The sequence below is a fragment of the Mus caroli genome, chromosome 7, assembly GCF_900094665.2.
Source record: "Mus caroli chromosome 7, CAROLI_EIJ_v1.1, whole genome shotgun sequence".
Lineage (NCBI taxonomy): Eukaryota > Metazoa > Chordata > Mammalia > Rodentia > Muridae > Mus > Mus caroli.
In genome coordinates this window covers 41,226,322-41,236,923 of record NC_034576.1, presented here as the reverse complement: position 1 = coordinate 41,236,923, position 10,602 = coordinate 41,226,322, and the positions used below count along the sequence as shown (strand labels likewise).

The window sequence follows — 10,602 nt, the reverse complement described above, 5'->3', positions numbered from 1 at the left end:
GAGAGAGAGAGAGAGAGAGAGAGAGAGAGAAATGGGGGCAGAGCTGTGGTATTAATGGGCAATGAAATCAATTTGGCTTCTTACTGAACTGGGGTGGGGCTGAATTGGGATGGGACTCCCTGTCCTATGATAGATCATCAAGTTGGTGGCCCTGGGGTTAGAGGCTATCTGTAATTAAACTTCAAGAGGGTACTGTTTATTGTAAAACCATTTGGAGTTGGATTTGTTGAATTCTGTTTTGTTGGGGTATTTTCTCAACAGAAATTTTACTTTTACTAATTCCTATAAGTTGTCAAAGACAAACTGATGAAGTCTTTTGATTCAGAAATTTCATTTTGGAGAATCTGAAGGATGACTAACTACGTAAGGGTGGATCTGTGGCTGGGAAGAATACTGTAGATAAACAGTGTCAGCCACTCTTCATTCCTGATACAGACAAAATCTGGACAGGTTGAGGATAAGTCTCAGCATCAGTCTTGCAGGAAAGAAATGGAGAGAAGGGAGGAAAATTAGAAGTCTTACAGAGTAAAGGAAGACAACAGAAAGAAGAACAGTAGTTCTTCACCCTTACATAGGGCCAGAGAGGCTCCTTAGCTTGTAGGGCAATCAGTTAATTACCACAAGCACAAGAGGATCAGAGAGTGAAAGGGAAATAGGCAGCAAAGGAAGAAGGCCTGGACATAAATGATTCCAGAACTCTTGCAACTGTGATATGGAAATCAAGAGAAGTAGATATTTAGATAGGTGAAACGGGTACCTATTAGGGAGTCTTGGGACATCAAATACACCTCGGAAAGAGAGAAAAGGAAACAAGTCTCTTTGTGATTTAAGTTCTTTTTGAGGTGTTGGTCAAAGCCACAATAGAAACTGAAGCTGACTGCAGCACCATCCTCAGCCCCAGCATGTTGAGTTGGCTGAAAAGTGCACTATCCCCTGAGTTCCATTGTTCTGCCCAAGGCTGCCCATCTGAGACCAGCTACACCAAGAACATCTGGGTCCCCTAACAATTGAAGCAGGGTTATCTCTGTTGTCTGCCACTGGATCCCTTCCCCCTTTCTGGATTACGTAGCTGAACCTCAGTGGGAGATGTCCTAGTCCTGCTGGGCCTACATGTCCCAGAGTGGTGTAGTATCCAAGAAGGGGTGCTCATTCTCTGAGGGAAAAGGGAATAGGTAATCATGGGAGGGATGGAGGGTGCTGAGATCAAAATAATCAAATACAGAGCTAAAATCAATGATTTAGAAACAAAAAGAACAATGCAGAGATGGTTCTTTAAGAAATCAACAAGATAGACAAACCCTTAGCCAAACTAACTAAAAGGCAGACAGTCTCCAATTCACAAAATCAGAAATGAAAAGGGAGACATAACATCAGACACTGAGGAAATCCAAAGAATCATTCAGTCTTACTTTGAAAACCTATACTCGCCGGGCGTGGTGGCACACGCCTTTAATCCCAGCACTCGGGAGGCAGAGGCAGGCGGATTTCTGAGTTCGAGGCCAGCCTGGTCTACAAAGTGAGTTCCAGGACAGCCAGGGCTACACAGAGAAACCCTGTCTCGAAAAACCAAAAAAAAAAAAAGAAAGAAAACCTATACTCCACAAACTTGGTAAATCTGAATGAAATGGGTGATTTTCTAGATAGATATCATAAAAGGAAGACAGGTCTTTGGTCAGGAGAATAAGAGTACCTGCATTTCCCTTTTAGAACCACCAAACAAGTTCTCAAGGAAAATCTAAAAGAAATGGATGGTTTTCTAGACAGATAACACCAATGTTAAATCAAGATCATATAAGCTATCTAAACAGTCCCATTACTCCTAAGAAAATAGAAGTAGATATTAAAAGTCTCCCAACCAAAAAAAGTCTAGGGGCAGATAGTTTTAGTGCAGAATTCTACCAGACTTTCGATAGAGAGCTAATACCAATACTCCTCAAACTATTCCATAAAATAGAAAGAAAAGGAACATTTTTTGTCAAACTCATTCTATGAGGCCACAGTCACCCTGATAAACAACATAAAAATCAACAAAGAAAGATAATTTTAGATCAATTTCTACTATAAACACAGATGGAAATGTACTCAATAATGGCAAACTGACACTAAGAACACCTAAAAAACATCATCCACCATAATCAAGTAGGCTTCATTCCAGGGATACAGGTATAGTTTAATATATGAAAATCCATCAACGTAACCCACTATATAAAGAAAGTGAAAGAAAAAAGTTACATGACTATCTCATTAGATGTTGAAAAAGCCTTTGACAAAATCTAAAACACCTACATCTAAAACTCTTGGAGAAACATATAAAAAAGGACACATGCTCCACTTTGTTCATAACAGCATTATTTATAATAGCCAGAAGCTGTAAAGACCCCAAATGTCCCTCAAGAGAGGAATGGATACCAAAAATGTGATACATTTTGTCTTAGTCAGGGTTTCTATTCCTGGACAAAACATCATGACCAAGAAGCAAGTTGGGGAGGAAAGGGTTTATTCAGCTTACACTTCCACACTGCTGTTATCACCAAAGGATGCAGGACTGGAACTCAAGCAGGTCAGGAAGCAGGAGCTGATGCAGAGGTCATGGAGGGATATTACTTACTGGCTTGCCTCCCCTGGCTTGCTCAGGCTGCTCTCTTATAGAACCAAGACTACCAGCCCAGGGACGGCACCACCCACAAGGGGACCTCCCCCCTTGATCACTAATTGAGAAAATGCCTTACAGCTGGACCTTGTGGAGGCATTTCCCCAACTGAAGCTCCTTTCTCTGTGATAACTCCAGCCTGTGTCAAGTAGACACAAAACCAGCCAGTACACATTTACACAATGGAATACTACTCAGCTATTAAAAACAATGATTCATGAAATTCTTAGCCAAATGGATGGAACTAGAAAATATCATCCTGAATGAGGTAACCCAGTCACAAAAGAACACACATGGTATGCACTCACTGATAAGTGGATATTAGCCCAGAAGCTCGGAATACCCAAGATACAATTCACAGATCACATGAAGCTCAAGAAGAAGGAAGACCAAAGTATGGATACTTCAATCCTTCTTAGAAGGGGGAACAAAATACTCATGTGAGGAGATGCCGAGATAAAGTGTGAAGCAGAGACTGAAGGAAAGGCCATACAGAGACTGCACCATCTGGGGATCAATCCCATATACAGTCACCAAACCCAGACACTATTGTGGATGCCAACAAATGCTTACTGACAGGAGCCTGATATAGCTGTTTCCTGAGAGGCTCTGCCAGTGCCTGACAAATACAAAGGTGGATGTTCTCAGCCAACCATTGGACTGAACACAAGGTCCCCAATTGAGGAGCTAGAGAAAGGACTGAAGGAGCTAAAGGAGCTTGCAGCTCCATAGAAGAAACAACAGTATGAACCAACCAGTATCCCCAGAGCTCCCAGGGACTAAACCACCAACCAAAGAGTACACAAGGAGGGACTCAAAGCTCCAGCTGCATATGTAGCACAGGATGGCCTTGTTGGACATCAATGGGAGAAGAAGCCCTTGGTCCTGTGAAGACTCTATGCCCCAGTGTAGGGGAATGCCAGGGCCAGGAAGCGGGAGTAGGTGGGTTGGTGAACAGAGGGAAGGGGGATAGGTTGGGGATTTTTCAGAACAGAAACCAGGAAAGAGGATAACATTTGAAATATAAAAAAAGAAAATATCGAATAATTTAAAAGTAAAAAAATAAAGAGATCAGGGATACAAAGTGCATACCTAAACATAACGAAAGCAATTTATCAAACCAATAGCCAACATCAAATTAAATGAAGAGAAACTGAGAGCAATTCGCCTTAGATGAGGGACAAGACAAGGCTGTCCACTCTCTCCCTATCCAATCAACATAGAACTAGAAGTTATACCTAGAGCAATAAAACAAGTAAAGGAGATAAGGGTTACAAACTGGAAAGGAAGAAGAGAAAATATCGCTTTTTGCAGATGATATGATAGTATATAAGTGATCCCAAAATTTCTACCAGAGAAGTCCTTCAGGTGATAAACACATTTAGCAAAGTGGTTCAATACAAAATTAACTCAAAATCAGTAGCCCTTCTTTATACAAATGAGAAAAGAAATTATGGAAATAACACCCTTTACAAGAGCCACAAATAATATAAAATACCTTGGTGTAACTCTAACCAAGCAAGTGAAAGATCTATATGAGAAGAACTTCAAGTCTCTGAAGAAATGAAGGAAGACATCCAAAGATGGAAAGATCTCCCAAGTTCATGGATCTGTAGAATTAACATAGTAAAAATAGCCATCTTACCAAAAGCAATCTACATATTCTATGCAATTCCCATCAAAATTCCAATACAATTTTTTACAGACCTTAAAAATGTAACTCTCAGGGCTGAAGAGATGGCTCAGCGGTTAAGAGCACTGACAGCTCTTCCGAAGGTCCTGAGTTCAAATCCCAGCAACCACATGGTGGCTTACAACCATCCTTAATATCATCTGACACCCTCTCCTGGTGTGTCTGAAGACAGCTACAATGTACTTACATATAAACATAAAAAATAAATTTAAAAAAAATGCAATTCTCAACTTCATATGGAAAAACAAAAACTCCAGGATAACTAAAACAATCCTGTACAATAAGAGAATTTCTGAAGGTATCACCATCCCTGATTTCAAACTACACTACAGAGCAATACTAATTAAAATGCATGGTATTCACATAAACACAGACAGGCTGATTGATATAATAGAATTGAAGACTCAAAAATAAACCTATATACTTATGAACTATGAATGCTTGATATTTGACAAAGGAGCCAAAACCTTACATTGGAAAAATGAAAGCATCTTCAACAAATGGTGCTGATTTAGCTAGATGTCTTCTTGTAAAAGAATGCAAATAGACCCAAGTGGTGATTTGAATATGCTTAGCTCATGGTGAGTGGCACTATTAGGATTGTGGCCTTATTGAAAGAAGTGTGCCCTTATACAGGAAGTGTTTCACTGTGGGAATGGGGTCTGAGGTCTCTATCCCCAAGTTCCACACAGTTGGAGAGAGAGTCTCCTCCAGGCTGCCTACAGAAGAGAGTCCTCACTGGCTGCCTTTAAATCAAGATGAACTCCAGGCTCCTCCTGCATCATGTCTACCTGCATACTACCATGCTTCCTACCATGATGATAATGGATGGAACTTCAGAAACTGTAAGTCAGCCCCAATTATTAACTCCTTTTATGACAGTTGCCTTGGTCATGATGTCGCTTCGTAGCAATGGAAACACCAATTAAGACAATGCATAGCTATCATCCTGCAAAAAACTCAACTCCAAGTGGATCAAAGACTTCAATATAAAATCAAACACACTAAAAATCTAATAGAAGAGAAAGTGGGGAACTGCCTTGAACACAGTAGACAAATTCCTGAACAGAGCACTAATAGCTCAGGTACTAAGATCAACAATTAATAAATGGGGCCTCATGAAACTGGAAAGTTTTTATAAGGCTAAAGATACCATCAAAAGGACAAAATAGAACCCTACATTATGGGAAAATATCTTCACTAATCCTACATCCAATAGAGGCCTAATATTCAAAATATATAAAGAACTCAAGAAATTAGACTCCAGTGAACCAAATAACCCTATTAAAAAATGGGATAAAGAGCTAAACAAAGAATTCTCAACTGAGGAATATTGAATGGCCATGAAGCACTTAAACAAATGTTCAATGTCCTTAGTTATCAAAAAAATGCAAATCAAAAAGACTCTGAGATGCAGTCAGAATGGCTAAGATCAAAAACTGAAGTGACAGCACCTGTTGATGTGGATGTGTAGCAAGGAGAACATGCCTTCATTGCTGGTTGGAGTGCAGACTTGTACTACCACTGGAAATCAATTTGGTGATTTCTCAGAAAACTGGGAATAGTTCTACCTCAAGACCTGGCTATCCTACTCCTGGGCATAAACCCAAAAGATGCTCCATTATACCACAAGGATCCTTGCTTAACTATGTTCATAACAGCTTTATTTGTAATAGTCAGAAACTGGAAACAATCTAGATGCCCTTCAACTGAAGATTGGATTTTAAAAATGTAGTACATCTACTCTTTAGCTACTAAAAGCAAGAGCATCATGAAAACTGCAGGCAATGGATGAAACTTGAAAAATATTATTCTGAGTGAGGTAACCCAGACCCAGAAAGACATGTACTCACTTATAATTAATTGGACATTAACTGTAAAGTACAGGATACCTATGCTACAATCCACAAAACCAAAGAAATTAACAGGGCATGCCCAAGGAGGAATGCATGAAGAGGAAACAAAATAGTCACTGGAGGTGGATAAAAAAGAAGGAACTGGGTGGGAAAGGAGGTGAAGTGAGCAGTGGGGATGGGGATCAGGTATGGCTGGAAGTAGGCAGGGGAGTGCTGGGCAAAGAAATGGAAATGGATCTAAGACATCTCTGGGACTAACTTATAGACATGGATGGAGGAGGCCAAAGAGAGTCTATGGGGGTGACCCTAGCTGAGGTTCTTTTCTACGAGTGAAGAATATGAAGATTAAAGTGGTCACCTAGTGTAGCCAGGCAGGACTTCTGGTGGAGGGAGGTGGACATCATCCCATCCACAAAATCGTCAACCCAGTTTATCCTGCCTACAAAAGATGCAGGGATAAAGATGGAGCAGAGTCTGAGGGAACCAATGACTACCCCAACTTGAGACCCACCCCAAATGGGACACAACCAAATCCTGACACTATTAGTGAATACTCGGCTATGCTTGTAGACAGGAGCCACATGCAGATTTAAACAGATGCAGACACCCAGAGCCAAACATCAGGAGGAGCTTGGAAGAGTAGGGGATAGGATTGAGCAAGAAAGAAGGATCAAGATGTCACAAGAAGACCTACAGAACCAACAAACCTGGGACCATGGGGGCCCACAGAGACTGAACTACCAACCAAAAAGCATGTAGGGGCTGGACCTATATCCCCTACACATTTGGAGCAGATGAGCAGCTTGGTCTTGATCTGGGTTCCCTAACAGTTAGAGTGGGGGCTGTCTTTTACTTAGTTGCCTGCCACTAGATCTCCTTCCCCTAACTGAACTGCCTGGTTGGGCCTCAGTGGGAAAGGACATGCTTAGTTCTGCTGGGACTAGATGCCCCAGGAAGGGAGGAGGCAATGAGGGGAGGGATTTGTAAAGATGGAATTGGGAGGAGACGAAGAGGGAGGTTTTGATCAGAATGTAAATTGAATGAATGAATGAATGAATGAATGAATGAAAAAATAATTTTTTGGTTGTGAGTCACAAGAATATGAGGAACTGTATTAAAGGCTGGCATTAGAGAGGTTAAAAGGAACTGCCACAGAGGGTGTTGGGGACTCAAGCTAGGATCTCAGACTCTCCTGTAGTTCCATTCAGCCCCACCTAGAGAAAACTGTGTAGGACAGAAAAGCTCAGTACTAGGGCTTACGGAGTCAGACAGATGAGAATATGAAGGACACCTCTCTCCAGAGACCTTAACACTTGTCTTTCAGTGTCCCCTGAAGTACACGGAGGGCTGGAGGGATGGCTCAGCAGTTCAGTGTGCTATTTTGGAACACCTGAGTTTGGTTCCCAGCACTCACTTCAGTGGCTGATGACAGCATTTAACATTACCTTCAAGGCCTCCGACATCCTCTTCAGGCCTCTGTGGGGAATCACACACATGTAGCATTTATACTGAGAGACACATACATATACAAAACATAAATAATCCTTAAACTAATAATTAGGGTTCTGAAGAGACGGCTTAGTGGTTTAAACCACTCCTTGCTCTTAAAGAGAACCCAAGTTTAATTTCTAGCACATACATGGCACCTGAAAAGCATCTAAAACTTCTGTTCTTGGAGATCCAAATCCTGTTCTGGCCTGCACATGCATGTGGTATATACACACATGCAAGCACATACTCATACACATAAAATAAAAATAAACCTTCAAAAAAGTTAAAAATAGGAGAGGGCCTGGAAAGACCTGGTAAAGGTAACTATCTCCAAGACTGCTGCCCTGAATTCAAGCCCTGGGCCAGCACAGGGGAAGAACCTATTCTCACGAATTATCCTCTGACTTCCACAGGCACACTGGCACACTTGCCAGCCCGCAATAAATAAATATGGATTTAAAACATGGGGAGTGCTGCCCCAAAAGACTGTAAAAGAAAAAAAAAGAATATGTTTCTTTTTTTTTCTTTTTTTATTAGATATTTTCTCCATTTACATTTCAAATGCTATCCCGAAAGCCCCCTATACCCTCCCTCCCCCCCGGGGGGGGGGGTGTACCTAAATCTAAATACAGCCTGCACCACGCATTCAGAACGTCTAGAACATAACACAGAAAACCTAGAGGGTCTTAAGTTTAGCAGTGTGCTGCTCTCGGGTGAAACGCCAACAACACTACCAGTGCTCACAAACAGGGAACTGACGTCACCAACATCGAGGCACTCCTCTTGCTGGACAGAGCTTATCAAGTCCCCCAAGGCCCGCAAGGGCGTGGGGGTGGGGAGTAACTCTAAACCCGCGGGGAGGGGGAATCCTGGTCCCAGTACTGAAAGCCCCGCCCCAACCCCAGTGAGGATGCACCACATCGGATCCACCCCATCTGGGGACAAGGGTCCCTTGCTCACCATAGCGCGGTTGCAGGCTCATTTGCTCTCTTCACATAATTTGCCTCATAATTGCCACAGCGGTGCAGTCCGTACAGAGCAACGTCTCCAACGCGACTACCTCAGTCTTAGAGCTTGGAAGGTGGCATGGCGGCCAAGAAATCCCGCCTCCCGCTGGCACTCGATTGGACTGTCTACTTGGAAGCTCTGATTGGCTAGCAATGTTTGAGTGATAGCATCCTTAAGCTGCACATGACTGAAGGGATCAGTACTGCTAGTCACTTCCAGCCCTGCCTTCAGCCCTATGTGCGGACCTGAATGAGCTCCAGTAAGATCTACTTTTACACAGAACGTGTTTCTTCCTCCCAGAACTGGATCGGCTGTCTTCTTGGACTTAGTAGGCACCCCTTGCTTCAGAGCACAGGGTCGCTCATGTGCACTGCTCACTACACAATTCTGCTTAAATGCAAATCTCCCTGGATCTGGAACAGGTCTGCACCCTTTAGCGAACACACAACTGGTAAGGAGTGTGGCTCTCCCTACGCCTTTAGCTCTCCTTTCCATCAAAGGGAACGTTTGTCACTCACGCCTCTTTAGCCAATCAGAGCATCGGGACATGCAGTTCCCTCAGAAGCACAGATAGGAGGCGGGTCTTCCCTGCAGGCGGTGCTCAGTGTTCTGCTTTGCCTCTGAAGGTACGCAATGGACAGGAATACAGTGCACTGTGGGCCCGCTGCGGAGCCATGAGGACAGCGCAGAACCCCGCCGTGGTGAAACTTATGTAAGCGAGTAGCAGCTTACTGATCCCTGATGGAGTAGGGCATCCGACAGAGTTGGCTATGGTCATCTTTCCTGGGATAGGGGCGGGGTGACAGTGGGACAGCCAGCGTCCTGTAGTTTTCAGAAACCTGAGATTGACCCCTCCGAGTGGCCCCTGGGCAGATCTGTCTGGACGGGCCAGAAGCTTCCATTGAGGACTCTGATGCTGTGTGGGCCCTGCAGCAGTGATGATTTTAGCGGTTCTTATTGTGTATTTTAAAAAAAAAAAAAAAGACCGAGTCTCATTAAGTAACTTTCACTAGCCAGAACTTGGCATGTAGACCAAGCTGGCCTAGAACTCAATAGATCTGTCTGTCTACGCGTTCTGATTGTTGAATGAAGGCATGGGCTACTTACTACTCTGACTGGAATAGGTGGAGTTTTAGAGTTGGACCATAAGGCAGCTAGTTTCTTTGTGTTTAAGTTTCTGATTATACTGTTTTGTTACTCTGTTCTTTCCCAAGTGTTAGTACACCTTTTTGATTATTGTAATGTTGGGACAAATTCAAAGATTTCTGTCTATGTATGTGGGAACAAACATCAAACATCCATCAGTAATGGTCACTTCCTTGAGGATCCACCCAACAGTTACCTAGCAACAGTCAGGTAAGAGCCTGGCTTGATATAAAAGATCTCTCTCTCTCTCTCTCTCTCTCTCTCTCTCTCTCTCTCTCTCTCTCTCTCCATTTAGATGTCCCCAGCCAGCCTCTTCCCCTCTTTCTCTCTTCTCCTTCTGTTCTTCTCTGTCCCCCTCTTCTCTCTACCCACTTCCCCAGGTTCCAAATAAACTCCTTTTCATACTAAGCTCATCCTATAGCTGATTTCTCAGAGGGAACTCTTTGGCATGGGCCTAGCCAGGCAGGCACTCCCTTCAGTACCACTGGCTCCGTTTTATAAAACACATTAAAATTAATATATGACATCTAGATTGTAATTTATTCTTCTCAGATCTCTGACTACATTGACAGCTAAGCTAACTGCAGCTTGACAGCTAGATAGGGCAACCAGCCCCTTACCCCAAGGTAATCCACCACTGTATTAGCTCTTTAGTCAATTCATTAGACAGTTAAGACTACCAGATTGCTTATCAAAAAGGCAGACTGGTAGCCTTGCTCACAGGCTTCATGATAGAAGATATACAAGTTCCAGATGTA

General features: G+C 42.9%; 1 protein-coding gene across 7 annotated transcripts in view; it reads right to left on the bottom strand.

Moving 5' to 3' along the window:
• Positions 1 to 8,812, bottom strand: part of LOC110297179 (zinc finger protein 14-like) — an 18,105-nt gene extending 9,293 nt beyond the window's left edge. For 4 of the 7 annotated variants that reach the window (XM_029479331.1, XM_021165919.2, XM_029479332.1 and 1 more), the window contains exon 1: positions 8,651 to 8,812. Coding sequence is in view for 2 of the 7 variants with exons in the window: in XM_029479330.1 (XP_029335190.1) it covers positions 8,651 to 8,653 (3 nt within the window). In the remaining 5 variants the exon portion in view is untranslated. Of the gene's footprint in view, positions 1 to 7,644; positions 7,676 to 8,650 lie in introns of all 7 variants that reach the window. The other 3 variants (XM_021165921.1, XM_021165918.2, XM_029479333.1) reach the window with 2 other exon arrangements.
• Between the last annotated feature and the right edge of the window lie 1,790 nt (positions 8,813 to 10,602).